The 23343-nt window shown below is 37.3% G+C and overlaps 1 protein-coding gene across 5 annotated transcripts in view; it reads right to left on the minus strand.

Annotated features, from left to right (window-relative positions):
* The window catches only part of JMJD1C (jumonji domain containing 1C), a 323117-nt gene that overhangs the window by 165317 nt on the left and 134457 nt on the right, over positions 1 to 23343 (minus strand). For all 5 annotated transcript variants that reach the window (XM_047762759.1, XM_047762757.1, XM_047762755.1 and 2 more), the window contains exon 2: positions 19366 to 19530. Coding sequence is in view for 4 of the 5 variants with exons in the window: in XM_047762757.1 (XP_047618713.1) it covers positions 19366 to 19530 (165 nt within the window). In the remaining variant the exon portion in view is untranslated. The remainder of the gene's footprint in view (positions 1 to 19365; positions 19531 to 23343) is intronic.

A 23343-nucleotide genomic window follows, 5' to 3' on the forward strand; every position in this document is an offset into this window, starting at 1 on the left:
CCTAGTGCCCTCGCTCTACTTATAAAAACCTTGAAACAGAGCCTAAATTTACTTACATAAGAAAGGGTATAGAGCTTCTCTTGGAAAAGAAAGATTCAGGCAGTTTGTGGACAAGCAAAGAGAGATCAAAGGGTGAGGAGTAGGCAAAAAAGATTTTTTTAAGGCGGAACGAACAACTATATAAGAGTAGCTCTTGAGGAGAAAAGGGATGCAAAGAAGATTCTGTAGGACTTTTGTTCCATGATGACTTCTCTATTTACTTATTCAAAAAAGAGTGGATGGACATGTGTGCTAATTTTAAATATACGTAATAGAATAGGAGTTCCCACTGTGGCTCAGCAGAAATGAATCTGACTACATCCATGAAGATGCGGGTTCAATCTCTGGCCTCGCTCAGTGGGTCGGGGATATGGCAATGAGCTGTGGTGTAGGTTGCAGACACTGATCAGATCCTGCCTTGTTGTGGCTGTGGCATAGGCCAGCAGCTGTAGCTCTGATTCGACCGCTAGCCTGGGAACTTCCATATGCCTCAGGAAGCAAAAACAGTAATAATAATGAGAAAGGTACTAAGTTACAAGTCTAGCAGACACAACTTTATTTGGATCACACAATGATGAAGTTTCAAGACAATCTAATTTAAAGCCCAATAACACATTAATTTAGCTGAAATAGGCTACATGCATGTTTTTCTAAAATAAAATTTATCTGATGTTCCAAAATCATTCATATGTTCTTCAAATATGCTATATTTAAATGGACTGTGTGTACTCCAACGAGGAGAGGAAAAACTCAGCTTAAATAACCATTTATTTTAAATTTAAAATTATAATATCACTAAGGTTATACAATCTATTTATCAGTATACAGCAGTGCTGTATTATAGCAACAAAAAGATTTCAAAAGACTTCATCCAGGAGTTCTTGTCGTGGCACAGTGGTTAACGAATCCGACTAGGAACCATGAGGTTGCGGGTTCGGTCCCTGCCCTCCCTCAGTGGGTTAACGATCCGGCGTTGCCGTGAGCTGTGGTGTAGGTTGCAGGCGCGGCTCGGATCCCGCGTTGCTGTGGGTCTGGCGTAGGCCAGTGGCTACAGCTCCAATTCGACCCCTAGCTTGGGAACCTCCATATGCCGCAGGAGCAGCCCAAGAAATAGCAAAAAAAGACCAAAAAAAAAAAAGACTTCATCCAAACCCATACATACCACTACTACATATCTATTACTGACCACTATACTTCCTAGGTTACAAAAGATAAACTGACTGCAAATGCACCATATGTCAGAATACCAGAAATTTCCTGGCATTACTCAATAAAAAGTAGAAGACAGAGACATTCAAAATGATACAAATATTTCTAGATCTGTAATAATTTCTTTACCAGAAAAGGTCAGACTTCCTTTTCTTCACTCTGAAAGTGAATTATATTGATACACCTTACCTTCAAACCCTCCCTGAAAAGACAAGACCTTGGAAATCATTCTTATGTTCTCTGAAACCCTTAGAGGAGCCCCAAGATCAGCACAACTATCTTTGGGTTTACGTAGTTTAAAAGATATTACAATGGTCTGGATAGGTATATTCCTTGGTTCATTTACTGATTTCAACTATATGACCTTAAAAATATCAAAATCACATTAGGAAGTCTGTACTGTGGCTCAGCTTTAAAGAACTCAACAAGCGTCCATGAGGATGTGGGTCTGATCCATGACCTTGCTCAGTGGGTTAAGGATGCATCGCTGCTGTGAGCTATGGTGTAGGTGGCAGTTGCCACTCAGATCCCACGTTGCTGTGGCTGTGTTGTAGGTCTGATTCGACCCCTAGCCAGGGAACTTCCATATGGCACACGTGCGGCCCTAAAAAGCAAAAAAAAATAAAAATAAAAAATGAAAATCAAATCACATTTAATTCACAAAGCAGTACACACACATTAATTTCTCTACTTAGTTTTGAAGAAAGATTTCTGAAGAATATTCACATATATACCTAGAGGGGAGGAAGAAAAGTAGGGTGGGAAATCCTAAAAGGACATATTACAATCTAGCAACCAGGGATGCCTATGGAAAACAAATGAAAGAGAATGAGAAAAGATTATCGTTTTTAACCTTATGTAATTATTTAAACTTTTCAATACACAGTTACTTCTATCCTCACTAACTTACTTAACTACATCATGTCTCAGTTTATTTATCTGTGAAACAGGGATAGTAACAATACCTGCCTCAGGGGATAATGTAAACTGAGAAAAATGCCTGGAATTTGGTAAGCCTTCAAAAATCAAAGGATGTTGAAGTACTTAACACTATTACATGTAAGAAGGTAATAAAAATGTACATATTTTTTTCAAATGTGCTTTAAAACAGTGTCAAGAGAGATCTGTATTTTTCATAGTACTCTTCACAACTACATTTAAATAACTGTGTGTCAGACAGCAAGGACCATACTGTTGGGATTCACAGTACTTACGTAAGGCAGAACACATAGTAAATGTTAAAAAATATTTATTGAATGAAAGAAATTATCACACTACTATATATAAAGAGATAGCCAAAAAGGACCTACTGTATAGCACAGGGAATGCTACTCAACATTTTGTAATAACCTATATGAGAAAAAAATTGAAAAAGAATGGATATATATATATATATATATACACATATATATATATGTAAGTGAATCACTTTGCTGTATACCTGAAACTAACACAATATTGTAAGTCAACTATACACCAATAAAGTTTTAAAAAAGGAAAAAAAGAAAAAGAAATTATCATGCAACATATATATATAAAATGCTGCTGCATTTTAAGTGATTTTACTTGTAACCATTTATAAATTAAAACAAATGAGTATATATACAGTGAAAGAGAAGCTACTTATGTAAAGAGGCAAGCATTTCACTCAACACAAAGCAGGCTTTTTGCCCACAAGACTCAAAATAGGAGTTCCCGTCGTGGCGCAGTGGTTAACGAATCTGACTAGGAACCATGAGGTTGCGGGTTCGATCCCTGCCCTTGCTCAGTGGGTAAGGATCTGGCGTTGCCGTGAGCTGTGGTGTAGGTTGCAGACGCGGCTCGGATCCCGAGTTGCTGTGGCTCTGGCGTAGGCCGGTGGCTACAGCTCCGATTCAACCCCTAGCCTGGGAACCTCCATGTGCCATGGGAGCGGCCCAAGAAATGGCAAAAAGACAAAAAAAAAAAAGATAAAAAAGACTCAAAATAATTTCTCAAATTAGGCAAGGCAACCATATTTCCAGACAGGGAGAAAATGGAATCAACACTCTCCATCTTTATTTTACATGGTTAGCTGCTTTGGGCTGCTTTGAATTATAACAGAAACAAAAGAAAACACCCAAGAAATTCCAAGTATAACAAAAAAGACAGATATGGGAAATACTTGTAATGGAAAGGTCAAATGATCAAAAAATGATTCCAAAATAATTTTAGGATATTGAGATTTTCATAAACCATATGCAGAAGATAACTCACTATGCCTTGCGATAGGGCTCTGAACCACATAGTATCAATTGTGACTTCCAAAGAAAAGGGATAACTAACTAAAGGTATTAGTCTGACCCTCTGGGATGGATGAAAGACTAAAAGTCAGCCACATGAACAGTTTGTGATGAAGCCCCAATAAAAACAATGAAAATCAAAGGCCTGACTGACCTTTTCTATAATGAGGAAATATCTTAAATAAATATAATAATTTATGCATACTGTCACACATTGTGGCAACAGATAATGCTGTCCAAGACTCCAGAGAAAAGATGATCAGGCTCCATGTCTAGACTTCCACTGGACTCTTTCCTTTTTTGGGGGGCTGTGCCTGTAGCATATGTAAGTTCCCATGTCAGGGTTTGAACCTGAGCCACAGCTGTAACCTATGCCACAGTTGTGGCAACATGGGATCCTTAACTCATTGCACTGGGCCAGGGATCAAACCAGCACCACTGCAGAGACAACACCAGACCCTTAACCTGCTGTACCACAGGAGGAACTCCTTGACTCTGTATTTTTGTTTATCCTTTCTCTGTAATACTGGGTAATAGTTTTCAGTGAATTCTGTGAGTTCCACCAGCAAATTACTGAACCTGGAGGTGGTTTTCAAAACCCGTGAACTTGCAATGATGTAGTAGTAAGGGCAGCCTTGTGGAGACTGTTTAAACTTTACAGTTGGCTGAAATTACTGCAGATGGTGTCAGAGGCAGGATTCATGCAATAGATGCTAACCAGCTGAACTATGCAGTTTGGGAAGAAAAAGAATGACAGGGTGGGGAATGACAAACTTCCTGATTCCTGGGTGGCCAAAGGGAACCCATATGAAACAGCAGCTGTACAATGATCAGTTAGTAGAAGTAAAAGTTATCAATTTAGTTTAGAAAATTAGTATCATAAAAATAGCCATACTCCCTAAAGCAATCTACAGATTCAGTGCAATCCCTATCAAATTTCCCATGACATTTTTCACAGAACTAGAGCAAACGATCCAAAAATTTTACATGGACCATAAAAGGACCCAGCATTACTAAAGCGATCCTAACGAACAAAAACCAAGTGGGAGGCATCACCCTCCCAGACTTCAGGCAATATTACAAAACCATAGTAATCAAGACAGTGTGGTACTGGTACCAAAACAGATATATAGACCAATGGAATAGAAGAGAAAACCCAGAAATAAACCCAGACACCTACAGTCATTTAATCTCTGACAAAGGAGGCAAGAATATAAAATGGGAAAAACAGTCTTTTCAGCAAGGGGTGCTGGGAAAACTGAACAGCTGCATATAAATCAATGAAACTTGAACACACCCTCACATTACGCACAAAAATAAATTCAAAATGGCTTAAAGACTTATTCATAAGACAAGATACTGTCAAACTCCTAGAAGACAACATAGGCAAAGCATTCTCTGACGTCAACCTTACAAATGTTTTCTTAGGTCAGTCTCCCAAGGCAACAGAAATAAAAGCAAAAATAAACCAATGGGACCTAATCAAACTGACAAGCTTTTGCACAGCAAAGGAAACCACAAAAAAAAAAAAAAAAAAGACAACCTAAGGAATAGGAGAAAATAGTTTCAAACAACGCAAGTGACAAGGGCTTGATCTCTAAAATATGCAAACAACTTACACAACTCAATAGTAAAAAACTCAACGACCCAACTGAAAAATGGACAAAAAGACCTAAATAGACAATTCCCCAAAGAAGACATACAGATGGCCAATGAACACATGAAAAATGCTCAACATCCCCGATTATTAGAGAAATGCAAATAAAAACTACTATGAGGTAACACCTCACACCAGTTAGAATAGCCATCATTAGGAGTTCCCGTCGTGGCGCAGCGGTTAATGAATCTGACTAGGAACCATGAGGTTGCGGGTTCCATCCCTGGCCTTGCTAGTGGGTTAAGGATCCGGCGTTGCCGTGAGCTGTGGTGTGGGTTGCAGACGTGGCTCCAATCCCGCGTTGCTGTGGCTCTGGCATAGGCTGGTGGCTACAGCTCCAATTGGACCCCTAGCCTGGGAACCTCCATGTGCCTCAGGAGCAGCCCAAGAAATGGCAAAAAGACAAGGAAAAAAAAAAGAATAGCCATCATTAATAAGTCCACAAATAACAAATGCTGGAGAGGGTGTGGAGAAAAGGGGACCCTCCTACACTGTTGGTGGGAATGTAAATTGGCACAACCACTATGGAAAACAGTATGGAGGTACCTCAGAAACAGACATATGACCCAGCAATCCCACTCTTGGGCATATATCTGAACAAACCTTTCCTTGAAAAAGACACATGCACCCATATGTTCACTGCAACACTATTCACAATAGCCAAGACATGGAAACAACCTAAATGTCCATTGATAGATGATTGGATTAAGAAGATGTGGTATACTTACACAATGGAATGCTACTCGGCCATAAAAACGAATAAAATAATTCCATTTGCAGCAGCATGGATAGAACTAGAGACTCTCATACTAAGCAAAGTAAGAAAGAGAAAGACAAATACCATATGATGTCACTTATACCTGGAATCTAATATATGGCACAAATGGACCTTTCCACAGAAAAGAAACATGGACTTGAAGAACAGACTTCAAGGGGGAATGAGTGGGAGTGAGATGGACTGGGAATGTGGGGTTAAAAGATACAAACTATTACATTTGGAATGGGTAAGCAATAAGATCCTGCTGTATAGCACTGGGAACTGTATCTAGTCACTTGTGATGGAGGATAATGTGTGAAAAAGAATATATAAATGCATGTATGACAGTAGAAAAATAACAGCACTGTAAACTAACTATAAAGGAAAAAATAAAAATCATTTTTAAAAAAGTTACCAATGGACTTGAGACACAATGGATACAATTTCTAGAGAGCTGGCTTACTGGATAAAATGAAATGTAAAAATGTTTACATGAGCTAACTATATAATCTCTTGATTACTGTTATCTGTAATAGTTACTAAGAAAGTTAAGGGAGATATTGGGGCAGATCCCAATGCCTGGCCAAACTTGGATTTGGGCCAGACCTAATTATAACCACTAGTCACATTTGTACTTCTATAGATAACGTAATACTAAAATAACAAATAATCAAAGATTTGTAAGAAAATAGGTAAAGAAAAAGGAGTCAAGGTATTTGTCCCAGCTGGGTAGAAATCTTTAAATGTTTAAAAGAAATGGGATGAATAAAGTGGACATTGGTGACATCAAAACAAGATCTTACAAAACACTTTCAGAGGCTGGGCAGAGTGATAGGCCCTGCTGTTGGTCCTCCAACATTAAAGGGCCTTAAACAAATATGGTTTATTCATTCTAGTTTGGGAAAGCCTTAAAAATCAGAAGGAAAGGGAGTTCCCGTCGTGGCGCAGTGGTTAACGAATCCGACTAGGAACATGAGGTTGCGGGTTCGGTCCCTGCCCTTGCTCAGTGGGTTAACGATCCGGCGTTGCCGTGAGCTGTGGTGTAGGTTGCAAATGCGGCTCGGATCCCGCGTTGCTGTGGCTCTGGCGTAGGCCGGTGGCTACAGCTCCGATTGGACCCCTAGCCTGGGAACCTCCATATGCCGCGGGAGTGGCCCAAGAAATAGCAACAACAACAACAACAACAACAACAAAAGACAAAAAAAAATCAGAAGGAAAGACGACTCTTAAAAAAAAAACCTAACCTCAAATTGCCTGAGTTGATGTTTCCACAGTTTAATCAAGATAAGGTCTAGTGAGAAGGCCTGGGGTCCCTTGGCTAAGCCCCAGCTGGGGTCTGAAGATCATATGCCCATAACTGGGTAAAACAGGATAAAAAAAGAGTTGTTTTCTGTGACTCCTTGCTAAGGGAGCCCCATGCAATAAAGTTTTATTTATTGGTGAAGTCCTAGTAGAGGTTTAAGTTAGACTGAATAGATACAGAAATGCAACAGACTGTAAAGTGGCTGTATGTCTTTTATCTGAATGCATTATGGAGGTATTATTATGTCTGACTGGGGATGTATGTCTATTTAGTGTCCCAAAACACAAGGCATATAAAATTACCTGAAGGGCAATGCTGACTAAGCATGCTAAATGGGAACCAATGAGGATGCTCTAAACCACACAAGTTAATTTCAAGTAGCACAGAAAAAAAGCTGGACACATTCTCAGTACAACTGCCCTATGAATGGGACCTTAAAATGCCCATTTCTTTGACTCTTATTTTTCAGGCTATATCTACTATAATAGATCCCATTTGGGAGGCAATTTTGGGTACTAAGAACTTCTCTTATTTTTATTTTTTTGCTTTTTAGGCCCACACCCATGGTGGTTCCCAGGCTAGGGGTCTAATTGGAGCAATGGCAGATCCTTAACCCACTGAGCAAGGCCAGGGATCGAACCTGCAACCTCATGATTCCCAGTCAGATTCGTTAACCACTGCGCCACAACAGGAACTCCCAATTTTGATTTTAAAGAGAAGTAACATTCATAAGAAAAAGACTTTGAGTTCCCATCGTGCTCAGTGAAAACAAATCTGACTGGTATTCATGAAGACACAGGTTCAATCCCTGGACTCGCTCAGTGGGTTAAGGATCCAGCAACGCTGTGAGCTGTGGTGTAGGTTGCAGACGTGGCTTGAATCTAACATTGCTGTGGCTGTGGCGTAGAGCAGCAGCTACAGCTCCGATTCGACCCCTAGCCTGGGAATCTCCATATGCTGAATTGGCAAGAAGAAGAGAAGAAAAGGAAGAAGACAATGAAGAAGATGAAGACAACAAAGGCAGCGAAAAAGAAGAAAAAGACTTATTAAAATCAAGCAAATTAGAGGGCGTTCTCTTTCAGAAGGAAGGCAAGGATGGGAATCAGCCTATGATGATAATGAGTTCTTAGTGAAATGGGTCAGGCAGACTTAAAAAATGTTGGGCACTAGAACTGGGAAAAGACTAGTACTCTGACCCAAAAGAGCTTCTCGACAGATTGAGGTCAAAATAGCCTTGGGAGGAGTTCCCATCATGGCTCAGTGGAAATGAATCTGACTAGTATCCATGGTTTGATCCATGACATTGCTCAGTGGGTTAAGGATCTGGAGCGGCTGTGGCTGTGGTGTAGGCCAATGGCTAGAGCTCCAATTCGACTCCTAGCCTGGGAACCTCCATATGCTGCAGGTGCAGCCCTAAAAAGATAATCAATAAAAAAAAAATAGCCTTGGGAAATGGACCTCCACCTTACTTGCTGAGGCTCAAGGAGCACAATCGTGGGATTCTTACAGACCTCTAAACCTACAGAATTTCTTTGGGGCTCTTGTAATTTATATAAATGCACTATGACTGCCCTTGCCCCTATGACTGATCAAAATAAGATAGACCTTGTAATATAAATAGCAGTGAGACCAACTGTTCTCAATACTCCTTGTAAGCTCCTGTAGGAGAGGAAGGGACCTAACTACCTAACACCACACAATGGAAAACAGTCTTAGTAAAAGCTTGTGAAAGGAGACAGAAAAATTGGCTTTGTTCCAAACTGACTTAGAATCCAGGAAAGAAAAAAACAAAAAAAGGACTAAGGGCCAATTGTAACTAAGCCTGTCCATAATAGTATCTGATATTCTGATACATGGGCAAGAGTCAATTTTGTTAGGAGTATAGCAAACTCCTCTATAATACTGACTGATTTAAAGAACAATGAAATGAATTATCTCATGAACACATTGCCATATGGCATAACTCTGCCACTGTAAGATTCAATTACCTTACATAAATGTCTTAAGATTGATAATTAAATGAATCAAAAGATTTAGCCCTTTCGGGAAATATCACTGATAGAAAAAGAATGGTCTGAGGAAGAACCAAACTAGGTTTAGCTAACCAACAACTAATTTCCTATCTACATAGTTCTACATAAGTTTATCACAAGGTATAAATAGTGGTAGATCATGGTGGGGGGGCGAATAATTAGTACAAGAATATGAAAATGTATTTAATAGCTTTATAAATCAGATTAGCGGTTTCTTTACATCTATCCTTACTCCACATACCCTCCAAATGTAAGGTATTTCATATAACACTATGGATGTTACTGTGAATGTCATACAAATGCTATACTAAGTGCAGATGCTTAGACAAATGATTATTTGCTTTAAGAGAGCACAGGCTAAAGGCTACAGGGATAGCCTGTATAGTGACAAATCAACCCTAACCTATCCAAAGAGAAGTCTGGCCTAGATTTCAGCTACTGGAAGATGATCTCTAGGCTCCTATGATAAAAGTGTCTTTATTTGCCTAAGGCTTTGGCCAAAGGATGGTCCAATATATAATTTATGATGGGGACTTTGGGCATTTCAGTATCACTTTCAATTTTCAGAGAAAGTGATAACTACCAGGTGTTAGTCTGATCTCCAGGAAGACATGGAACCTAAAGCTCAGATATGCAGAAAGCATGTGCTTGAGCTCCAATAAAAACTATGGACATCAAAGGCTTGGGTGAACTTCTCTGGTTGGCAATACTTTGTGGCCAAAAGGATATAATGCTATCTATGAATTTCATGGTCCATGCATAGATCCCCCCATACTCTAAGCCTTAGGCATCTCTTCTCTTGGCGATCTCTTCTTCTTTCTCTGAAATAAATTACAAGTATCACAGTTTTCAGTGAATTTTGAGAGTCCTTGTAGTGAATTATCAAACTGGAGAATGGGTTTGGAACTTCTGACTGGTGAGAGGTGATTTTATGGGATCACTCTAAAAAATGTATAGCTGGCTAAATTCACTGCTGTGCTATACTGAGGTTTTTATTTATGTATCTTGTTGCTTAATCTTTACAACTCTATACAGTAGGTACTATTATGATAAAGATAGTAAGACACAGAAAAAATAAGTTCATCCAGATATTAAGAATAAAGAGCATAGTAGAGATCTGAACTAGGGAATCCAATATCAAGGCTTATGTTCTTAATATATTACGTTGCATTCCTAGACAACTGCTAAGCTTCTGTGGTCTTTTTCAGCAATTACATTCTCAGGAACTAAGACTAGAGGATCTCTAAGGTTGTATCAAACCAGGTACACGTGTAAGCAAACAGTAATTCAGAGTAAAAAACAAACCTTAAATCATCTACATTATATTCTGTCTTTTTTTGGGGGGGGGGGCGGCTTTTTACAGCCGCATCCATGGCATGTGGAAGTTCCCAGCTAGGGGGTGAATCACAGCTGCAGTTGCTGGCCTACATGACAGCCACAGCAACACAGGATCCAAGCCAAGTCTACGACCTACACCACAGCTTTTGGCAATGCCAGATCCTTTAACGCAATGAGCAAGGCCAGGGATCAAACCCACACCCTCATGGATACTAGTTGGGTTCGTTACTGCTGAGCCACAACAGGAACTCAATTGTTTTTTTTTTGTTGTTGTTGTTGTTGTTGTTGCTATTTCTTGGGCCACTCCCGCGGCATATGGAGGTTCCCAGGCTAGGGGTTGAATCGGAGCTGTAGCCACCGGCCTACACCAGAGCCACAGCAACGCGGGATCCGAGCCGCGTCTGCAACCTATACCACAGCTCACGGCAACGCCGGATTGTTAACCCACTGAGCAAGGGCAGGGACCGAACCCGCAACCTCATGGTTCCTAGTCAGATTCGTTAACCACTGCGCCACGACGGGAACTCTTCAATTGTTATTTTTATTAGAAAGTCTTTCTTCACACCATTAAGAACAGATATTAAAAATGCTGTATTAAAAAAATGCTGTATTAACATAAAAAGTAGATGTCAAAATATATCAACCAAAGCCTAAAACAAACTACTAAAGAAATTCATTTGAAGAAAACTATTTCTGAAGTAAAAACTGCTGGACAAACTAATTACATTAGAATTTCCAACTTCTTTGGAAATAATATTTGTTTTTATTGAAAAGATAATTTATTACTTGAATTTTATTTGTCTGTTTCTATAAAGTATACACAATTAGTTTTTAAAGCTACATAAACTCTCAGAATATTAACTGAACACCGTTCACAATTTTGAATATCCAAATTGTTTCCTTTTTTCATCTTTAGTAAGACTTAATGAACATCTTTCTGCATGTAACATTATGCCTTTCATTTTTCTTAATCTTTTCCTTCTTTTGGCCATGCCTGTAGTATATGGAAGTTCCTAGCCCAGGGATCAATCCCAAACCACAGCAGTGACAATGCTGGATCCTTAACCCACTGTGCCATAAGCGGATTCCATGCCTTTTATTCTTCTATCTGTAGTACTGCCTGAGTCATATTAGGTATCTGATAAACTGGCTGAACTTAATATAATTTTTACTTTTTAATAATTATTTTATAAGGATAATTTCTAAGAGTAGAAATAATGAATCGAGGCAGCTTCTTTACAGTCCTTAAAACATAATACTTTCCTCCCAAGTAATGTCATTTTATGACCCAAAGAAATGAAAGACATGCTCAATCACTGCAATATTTCCCAGTATTAGACTTAATCATTTAAAGTTTCTTTACTATATATAATTTGATCTCATAATGTGCTTTACTTTGCTGAGAAGTAACCATCTTGAAGGCCTTTACTACCATTCATTATTTACCAAGTACAAAGAATTGTAAAACTAATAATTACAATTCTGAAAACTCAATTATCAACATGTAAAACATTTTTAAATGAATTTATGTCAAAGTTCAATTCATAGTTGGAGTGTGGCATATCTTCACATATCAGTAAAATCTAGTCATAATCTAAGTTTAGTAATGTAAGAGCCAGTAAGAAATGTAATTTCGTTCCAAAGAAGGGAAAATTCTAGTCTATTCTGAGAGGGCTTCTTTCAGAACAGAGAGCAACTAAAAAGTATTTTTATTATACAAATAATCTAAAAGAAATATATTGATGAAGGTTTATATGTTTATGATCTAATCACAATTCCGAGTCAAACCAGAATAACTTACCTAGTGAAAGAGAAGCTACACTGTGAAGAGGGAGAAATCAGAGCTTCCTAAAACTCACTCAAAAAATTCAGATAAATGACTGCATATTTTGCATATTAAGTTGAAAATGAAGTTATAAGTACATTCCCCCTCATGACAACTTAAAGAATCTCATTCGTATTTGGTTAGAAAGAGGCCATCTATTATAAACATTTTTCACTGTTTCTGACTACTTGCTATATTTAAAATTGGTAACTTACATATTTTTACCACAACTTGCTGATTATGCTCTCCTATCCTTTGATTTTAGCATAAAGTAATAGTCAGGAAACTTCCTATAATTCCCAGCATGGTTCTTTTTCACTAGCTGGGACAGAGTAAATTCATCACTTTAAAATAAGCATTTACTCAGTATCTAAGATGATACAGCACTGTGCTAGATTCCTAGGAATGATACAAAGATGACCAAGACATGATTCCTGTCCTCAAAGAACTTACAATCTAGTAGGGAAAGACAGACATGTAAACAAATAGGTACAATACAAAGCAGAATGTGCTAGCCACTAAAACAGATATACAAAACAAAGTTCTACAGGAGCACAAGATGGTGAGATTAATTCTACTTGGGGTGATCTGGAAGACTGGGCCAGCAGAAAGTAGTAGAAAACTCAGCCCCTTAGAACATGCAGCAGTGTTACAGCCCAGCTGGGTTAGGGTCAAAACCCCACTCCCCACAGAAGGTTTTCCTAAAGGAGATGGAGCCAGGGCCCTAACCCAGTTAGGTAGGTGACTCGTTGATTTCGAATATGAAATGCAACACTTTCTTTCCCTGGTGCAGATAAATATGATTTCCTGAGTATTTTAGCTTATTAAAAAAATGAAATTTAGCAACATAAACATTTAAATTATTTTGGCCTCTGTCATCAGAATGGCCTCAGGTGCACTGCCATGAGCTGTGGTATGGGTCACAGACACGGCTCGGATCTGACGTGGCTATAGCTGTGGCTGTGGCGTGGGCAGGCAGCTGCACCTCTGATCTGACCTCTAGCCTGGGAACCTCCACATGCTTCGGGGTGGCCCTAAAAAGACAAAAACAGAAACAAACAAACAAAAAAACAAATGACCTCAGGTGGTACCCTGACCAGGCAGAACCAAAGGGGAAAAAAAAAAAAGACACCATTTAAGCATGTTACATGTGTGGCACTGTAATACATGTTTTGCAATTTATATCTTGGTAAAAGAGATGAAGAGATAATTCCAGAGAAGTACCCTGGGTATTATACTCCTCCACATTTTGTTGAAGTTTTATTTAGTTTTCAATTTAAAGTAACCTTTGATAATAGAATTTTTAAAATTCTATCATGATTTCAAGAACCAGCAGGTATAAGCTGGTTTCTACTGATTCCTTACAATAAGAAGGAGACTATATAATACAACCAATATGCAGTGTTTACCAGGTACCACACAGGTGTGAAAAAAACTGGAAAGAAGAAAATAAATACAAACATATGCTTAAGTATAAAGAACAGAAAGCAACTATCAAGTGCACAGAATTAGAAACATTAAATTTGTAGAAAATTAAAAATGAGACTGTAACTTTGCATTGCATTTCATCCTGATACCACCTCATATCTATTCCTGAAATATCTAAAATTTGTATATATAGGTATTTCATTGTTATATGAATTCAGAAATACTGAATTTCATAACTGCTGCTTATAGATCCTTTAAATAAGCCTCATTTTAATGAAGAGAGAAACAACAGAATCTTAGTCCTATGTATTACACATAAATATTTGCAAAGTGTTAAAGTTAAATTGATTATTTTCTAGAGTATACCATGCATTCTGATTTTAATTATTTGTTCTATTGTTTTTTACATAAGAAGGAAGGAAGGAAGGAAAAGAAAGAAAGAAAGAAAGAAGGAAAGAAAGAAAGAAAGAAAGAAAGAAAAGAAAGAAAGAAAGAAAGAAAGAAAGAAAGAAAGAAAGAAGGAAAGAAAGACAGACAGACAGACAGACAGACAGACAGACTTCCTGACCATGTGAATTAAGGAGAACATTACATTATACAGATTTTAATTATAAACATACAATTCAAAATGTCTTTCTCTCATAAAATTTCCAAGCAAACCATGAAAACATATATGACAAAGTTATAGTATATGTAATAATATTTTTAAAGTTTATAATACCAGAAAAATGCAAAACCCCAATAATTGAAAGAAGACAATTCACAAAAATACTAGTTGATAATAAATATGAAAAATTCAACCCATTAAGGAAATGCAAATTAAAAGTTCTTTTAAAATATTAAATTGGCAGATATAAAAATGATAACATTCAATTCTGTACTTCTTAAATCATAAAAATTCTCTTTAAAATGTTTGGGTTTTAAAACAAGATGTTTTGAAAATAAGTAATCAATGTTTACAGGTGGGATGGGGGAGTTGGGATCAGAATAAGACGAAAATATTCATGCACTAGGGGCAATGGTCAAAAGTACAACTTTTAAAAAACTTGGGGAGACTATCAGATTTTTTTTTACACTTTTATTGTTTTCAAGTTCATACTCTTTGATTCTACTACTGTGAATCTAAATTTTAAAAATAATCAGCAGTTCAAAGATTAACATATTTATGTTATTTATAATCACCAAAAAATTAGAAACAACTATAATACCAAACATTAGGAAATGGATCATTGTAGGATCAAACATTATGCAGCCATTAAAAACTGAGGGAAAATGTATAGGACAAAATACTAAGTGAAAACAACCAGGATCTACAATTTTAATGCTGTCTTAGCTAAAACTATGATTAAAAGAAAACACAGATTTTGTATCCTGTTGCTTTGCTGAATTATTAGATTTTTTTTTTTTTTTTAATTTAGGGCTGCACCTGTGGCATATAGAAGCTCCTGGGGTAGGGGTCAAACTGGAGCTGCAGCTGCCAGCGTACACCACAGCCATAGCAACACCAGGTCCTAGCCATGTCTGCAGACTACACTACAGCTCACGGCAACACAGGATCCTTAACCCACTGAGCAGAGCCAGGGACTGAACCCACATCCTCACAGATACTAGTTGAGTTTGTTACCCCTGAGCCACAATAGGAACTCTCCATTCATTAGTTTTAATGTGTGTCTATGTGTAATCACGCAAGGTCATATAATCTGCAAATAATTTTACTTCTTTTCTAATTTAGATGCCTTTTTCCCTTAGTCTGTTTTTCTCACTGTATTTTGGAAAAGCTTCCAGTTTTTCACAATTGAGTATGATGTTAGCTAAGCAGAAGGAGATAAAATCACCATATGAAAGTCAACTCATTTCTGTATGCATTTCTATACTCTAAAATAATGACCAATCTGAAAATAAAACTAACAAAACAATTCCATTTATAATAGCATTATAATAGCATTGAAAATAATGAATTACCTTGGAATTAATCACAGCGGTGAAATACTTATAAAACTAGAAACTACAAAATACTGCTGACAGAATTAAAGGGATATAAATAAATGGAAAGACATTCTGTGTTCATGGACTGGAAGGCTTACTCTTGTTAACAGATGAGTAGTATCTAAAGTGATCTACAGATTCAAGGTAATTCCTACCAAAATCCCCATGTTTCTTGCCAAAACAGAAAAATCCATCCTGAAACTCGTATAGAATCTTTCAAGGGACACTAAACAGCTGAAACAATCTTGAAAATTAGGGGAATTATTAATTTCGAAACTTACTACACAAAGCTACAGAAATTGAAACAATGTGGAACAAAACAGACCACCCAGAAATAAAACCTTATATGGTAAAAGGTGTGAGTTCTGACAATAGTGTCAAGAATATTCAATGGAAAAAGGACAATCTTTTTCCACATTTCCACAAACGGTGCTGGGAAACTGGATGTTCACATAAAGAAGAATGAGCCGACGCCATATACAAAAATTAAGCTGAATCAACAGCCTACACGTAAGACCTAAAACAAAAATCTTAGAAGAAAACGTGGTAAAAACTTTGACAGTGATTTCTTGGATAGACACAGATAACAGAAGAAAAAAACAGACAAGTTCAAAAATTTTGTGCATGAAAGGCAGGCCCTATCACCAAAGATAAACACAACCCACAGAATGACAGAAAATGCTTGCAGATCATATCTGGTAAGGGATACTACATACAGAATACTACAGAGAACTCCTAAAACTCAACAATATAAAAACAAACCACCCAAGTAAAAAATGGGCAAAAAACTTGAAGACTCATTTTTCCAAAGAAGATATACGAATGGCTAATAAGCACATGAAATGATGCCTAACATCACTAATCATTAGGGAAATGCAAATCAAAACCACAAGGACACACTACCTAACACCCATTAGGACGACTATTAAAAAACTGAGGGAGTTCACTGGTGGCCTAGCAGTTAAAGATCTGGCATTGTCATCAGTGTGGTTGGGGTTCAATCCTTGGCCCATAAACTTCCGCATACCATGGGCATGCCAAAAAAAAGGTGGCAAAAAAGCAAGTGTTGGCTAGAAATGTAAAACAGTATGGCTGCTGTGAAAACATGTGACAGTTCCCCCCCAAAATTAAGACAGAATTACCATATAATCCAGCAATTACACTTCTGGATATTTACCGAAAAGAATCAAAAGCATGTTCTCAAAGAGATACAGGTACCCCCAAGAGCAGAGAAGTATTCTTCACAACAGACAAAATGTAAAAGCAATGCTAGTGTCCACCAAGAGACAAAAGAATAATAAACATAATGTGGTACACAGAAACAATGGAATATTATTCAGGCTTATAAAGGAAGGAAATTCTAACACAGGCTACAGCATGGAAAAACCTTGCAGACATTGTGCTAAGTGAAATAAGCCAGTCACAAACTGACAAATATTGTATGATTCTACCACAGAAGGTACAGAGTAGACAAAATCATGGAGACAAAGTAAAACTGTGTTTGCAAGCATCTGGGAAAAGGAGGAAAGGAGGGTTGATGTTCAATGGGTACAGAGTTTTAGCTTTGTGATGTGGAATAATTTCTGTAGATGGATGGTTGTACAACAACGTGAATGTACTTAATGCCACCGAAATTTATACTTAAGAATAACTAAACTAGAAAATTTTGTTAAGCACATTACACCACAATTTAAAAAACTTTTATTGATTCTATGCTTGAGAAAAAGAAATCAGACAAAATTTTTATAAGAAAATATGTCAAAGAATTAAGTTAGATACTCCTTAGAGGCTAAAGTGGAATGGTTATGATTTTCTACTTTATACCACTTAGCACTTTTATAATGTGAACTTGGTTTATGTAAAAAATTAAGTTTAATTTTAAAAAGAAATTTGGTACTTAGGTAGTTCTGTGAGGTTAAAAGACTTTCAACAAAAATTTCTAAAATTACAATGAGAATTATTATTAAAGAGTATTTCTGAACATAAAATTTTTCCAAAATTAGTAATTGATGAATATATAGTAGGAATTCACCTTGATTTTTAACTGTCTCTAAGAAAGAGCAGAGATTTTTCTAAAGTTCTGTTTATTCTTTAACAGAACTGGTTCTTTATGGTACTGAAGCACGCTTTGGTATTACTGATGTTAATGCTTCCTGCCTAAGAGACTTTTCGTACAGAAATCATATGTACAATTCATCAAAGATTATATCCAATTTTTTATTTAAGGTTTACAAAATCACAAAGCATGCTAGTCATGGTTTTAAAAAAGTCATAATAATAATCCAACATACTCATTCAACAAATATTTTTAAAAAATCTACCACGGATAAAATTATTTTGCTAAAGTATTCGAACTATCCTATCAAAAATATAGCTCACAGATATCTTTTATCTTTCCATATTATATTTTCTTTTAAAAATGTCATTAACTCATCTCATCCCCTCTCTCCTTCCCTTGCTGTCTTTTTAAACACTTACCTCCTCAGACTTTTAAAGGGTTAATTAACTAAAAGAGAAAACGTATAAACACTACAATTATCATCAGGTAAAACTACCCTTATAGGTAAGTAATTTATGTTGAAAAAAAATATGAAAGTACCTACCCTGGAAATATATATACAAAATACCTGAGATATGACTTCAAAATATTTCTTTGATATCAATACAAAAAAATTACTTCATTCAAACTGACTGTCAAACTCTGACACAAAACAATGGTTAAAGAGATGCAGCTTTTTTTTCCGGTAGAATGGTATTGTTTTGTTAAGTATGTTTCTTTCATAAAACTCTTTTTAACTGAACATTTATTGAAATCTATGTTTTCCCAAATGGATTATCTCCTGAAATGAAATAATTTTACTTATTACCTGAACATCCACAACTGATAACAGGAAGATTATGACATGACCCTCTATACAGTTAAAAATACGTGTATATAACTTTATAGTTGGCCCTCCATATCTGCAGCTCTGCATCTGCAGATTCAATTAATTATAAATAGTGTAATACTGTAGTCTTTACTGGAAAAAAATCCACATATAAGTGGACCTGTACGGTTCAAACCTATGTTGTTCAAGGGTCAACTATAATTTCACATTAAATATCTGCTATTATCCACAAAAGATTCACTCAATTTTGACTAAATTTAATAAAGCAAGGAAAAGCATTTGCCACTGAAAAATTTATAAAAAGTATCCTTTTATTGTTCGACATCTCTTTCAGCAAAGTTCTTTCACACTGCATACAATTCAGTCAACTACTTTTAGTAGCTGTCAATTCAATTTATGTTTCTCCTAATTAAACAGAATTATATGTGGACTAACTATGCTGGAAAAGTATTAGCAAAAAGGACACAAAATCGTTGAACAAAATGAAAGCAGTATTTTGAAATATTTGTCAGATACTTTGGAGCTTCCTCAGGAATATTCATCCGAATAATCACTAAAATAAACCTAAACTTGTATTTAGTTCTTGTTCCTTTAAAGCAAACAACTGAAAATGCTTAATGAAACAGGAATATAGATCTTACCAATGCAGGCCACTGAATCTGTTTGCTCTTTGATCCCTGAGTCTGGCTAGGGTCCTTCCTTCTGGCCCAGATTAAGTGGTATTCCACCAAGAAGGTTGAAAAATCTTCATAAACTTTAACCCACTCTCGTTTATCCCACTCAAGATCATCAAATTCCACATACACCTATGGAAAAACAACACACAACTCCATAAGCAACAAGAGTATGATATTTAAAAAATCATTATTTATCTAACATCTCCTTAACCAAATTACACCTCTACTTACTGTATGACAAGAAGATAAACAGTAAGTTTATTTTTTAAAAATTTACGTAACATTGGTCAGTACAAACTGGCAGATATCTACTGAAGACACAGTAAGGAACTATGTTGATACTGATGATTCCAGAAGCAGAAGTTAGGAAATGTTTTCTGTAAAAGACCAAATAGTGAATATTTTATGCTTTGCAAACCATATTGCTTCTGTCATAACTACTTTGTGGTATGAAAGTAGCCATAGACAGTATGTTAAAAAATGAGTTTGGTTTTGTTTCAAAAAAACTTTAATTACAAAGGCAGAGGACATTGCAAGGATAGTTCAACACATGAAAATCAATCCGTGTAATATACCACACATTAACACGATAAAGGATGAAAACTACATGATCATCTTAACAGACAGAAAAAAGCATCTGACAAACTTAACACCCTGTCATTATAAAAATACCCAAACTAGGAATAGAAGGAAACTACCTCAACATAATAAAGGTAATAATGAAAAACCCACAGCTGAATCATATTCAGTGATGAAAGACTGAAAGCTTTTCCACCAAAACAAGAACAAGACAAGGATGTCCTATTTGGAAAACCAAAACTGATTCTTTTATACTAAGTCATTCAATCATTCAACTCATTTTCCCACTTCCACCCTTTTTCATTCATAAAACTGTCCTCAGAGCTCTTTCCTACTAGATTTTGAGTTATGTTGGAGACAGTCTTGTTCTTATCTTTTTATCTCATCTATCTTTTGCTCACTTACAACTAAAGTATTTCCATCTCCATCTATTTAAATCCTTTTTGTTCTTCTGGCCTTGCTCAGGTTCTTCCAGGATGTTTATAACCCCACCACGATTCAAACTTTGAACATCTAGGAGTTCCCATCATGGCTCAGTGGTTAACGAACCTGACTAGCATCCATGAGGATGCAGGTTCAATCCCTGGCCTCGCTCAGTGGGTTACGGATCTGGCCTTGCCGTGAGCTGTGGTGTAGGTTGCAGACGTGGCTAGGATCCCACATTGCTATGGTTGTGGTGTAGGCTGACGGCTACAGCTCCAATTAGACCCCTAGCCTGGGAACCTCCATATGCCTCAGGTGCGGCCCTAAAAAGACAAAAGACAAAAAAAAAACCCACAACTTTGAACATCTACAAGCAGTTATTTTCATATAGTTTATATTAGTATATAATCATATAATGAGTACAAACTCTTTGTGGGTGGAGCTGTTTTACTGTCCCGTACAGTGCTGTGTACTTACAAAGTCCTTAATAAATACTACCTATCTCCTGACTCCTGCAAATCACAGACTTTTTTGTTTTTTTAGGGCCAGAGGTGCAGCATTTGGAAGTTCCCAGGTTAGGGGTCGAATCGGAGCTACAGCTGCCAGCCTACACCTCAGCTACAGCAACATGAGATCTAAGCCACCTCTGCAACCTACACCACAACTCATGGCAAGGCCAGATCCTTAACCCACTGAGGGATGCCAGGGATCAAATCTGCATCCTCATGGATACTAGTTGGGTTGTTATTGCTGAGCTACCATGGGAACTCCAATCACATACTTTTAAACATGGAAGCAAACTACTAAAAGATACACTTGATTCTGAGATATTGGTGCACATTAGGAAGCTAGTCAGATATGCTAACCTATTACAATTGGGAAAGAAAGAAATACACTGTTCAATGAGCTAATAGTTATCCACACCAAGTCAGAGCCGAAGACCTATTGGCTTCTAAAAATGCATCCTTAGGGGCCGAGTTGAGGTCCATTTGATGTTATACAAATATTTCAAACTATACCTTACCACTTTCTTCACTACCTGAAATCTTCTAAGATCTCAAATTTAATTATTCAACTGTCATATAAATGGATTTTTGGAAACTCCAGGAAACTGAATCTGAGACAATTCTCAGGAAAACCTTAGCACTATCTTTGCTTTCCTCTTCTGGACAATAACATGGTCTTGTTGACAAAATATTTCAGTCAAAAACCTAAAGACTGGAGTTCCCGTTGTAGAGCAGTAGAAACGAATCCTACTCGGAACCATGAGGTTGCGGGTTCAATCCCTGGCCTCGCTCAGGCTTAAGGATCCAGCATTGCTGTGAACTGCGGTGTAGGTTGCAGACGAGGCTGGGATCTGGTGTTGCTGTGGCTGTGGTGTAGGCAGGAAGCTAAAGCTCTAATTAGACCCCTAGCCTGGAAACCTCCATATGCCATGGGTGTGGCCCTAAAAAAAGACAGGAAGAAAACAACAACAGCAACAAAAAAACCTAAAGACAAAAGTTTGTAAATGTCTCCTTATCTTAAAGGACATATACTCCATGCAAATTCTTGCAAATACAAAGCTCTTGATATAAAATTTAAAGTTTCAGGAGTTCCTGTCATGGCGCAGTGGAAACGAACCCGACTAGGAACCATGAGGTTTGTGGGCCTGATCCCTGGCCTTGCTCAGTGGCTTAACAATCCGGTGTTGCTGTAAGCTTTGGTGTAGGTTGCAGGCGTGGCTCGGATCTGGCATTGCTATGGCTCAGGCATGGCCCAGCAACAACAGCTCTGATTAGACCCCTAGTCTGGGAACCTCCATATACCGAAAATGCGGCCCTAAAAAGGACACACACAAAAATTTTTTTTAATAAAAAATAAAAGTTTCAGCTCTAAGTGAACTTTCTAAACTCAAAGCTTATCTTGCAGAGACAATGTCATGAGCAGTTTTAAGATACTGCTAGGACCCTGGGGACAAAAGGAAACTAAAATGAGACATTCTATTTCTTTGCTGTGCAGCCAATTTACCTTTGAATTATCAGGAACAGACTGTAGACAGGTAGGAAGGTAAACAGAATGAGTAGACAGAGATATATATATGCTAGCTAGCCTGTTACTGTTTCATGAATTCTGGCAAGACACAAGACTCCTAATACTTTATTACTTAGAGCAAAAGCAGAGTATGAACATGTTACTTATACTGGCTCCTTACGCCTCTCAAGTCCCATGGAAAGGATGCAAAGGGCCTAGGATAAACACCTGTGTACACACAGAACACTGACTACAGACTGGATTTCTACTTTTAGAGTAAGTAAAAGCGAGCTTGCACTCTGGGGAAAGTGAGGGATGTTTACCTCATACTTCACTGCTGCTCACTGCAAATACAACCCTAAGAAATGACCCAAATCAGAAGTTTCTGTTGTGGAGCAGCGGAAATGAATCTGACTAGGAGCCACGAGGTTGCAGGTTCAATCCCTGGCCTTGCTCAGTGGTTAAGAATCTGGTGTTTCCATGAGCTGTGGTGTAGGTGGCAGATGCAGCTTGGATCTGGTGTGGCTGTGGCACAGGCCGGCAGCCGTAGCTCTGATTAGACCCCTAGCCTGGGAAACTCCATATGCCCCAGGGGCGGCCCTAAAAATACAAAAAAAAAAAGTCTGTGATTTCAGGAGTCAGGAGATAGGTAGTATTTATTAAGTACTTTGTAAGTATGCATCTCTGTATTGGACATTAAAACAGCTCCACCCACAGTGAGTTTGTACCCATTATTGATTATACACTAATATAAACTATTATATTAGTTTATATTAACTAATGGCAGAAAATAACTGCTTGTAGGCGTTCAAAGCCTTTTAACAGTGTTCACTGTGCATTATTAATAACAGTTTATACCACAAAAATTCCTCCAATTTATCGTTCATAAAATTTTCTCTTGTGGGATACCTAACAGAATATTGTTTT

This window comes from Phacochoerus africanus, chromosome 15 (genome assembly GCF_016906955.1).
Source record: "Phacochoerus africanus isolate WHEZ1 chromosome 15, ROS_Pafr_v1, whole genome shotgun sequence".
Taxonomy (NCBI): Eukaryota; Metazoa; Chordata; class Mammalia; order Artiodactyla; family Suidae; genus Phacochoerus; species Phacochoerus africanus.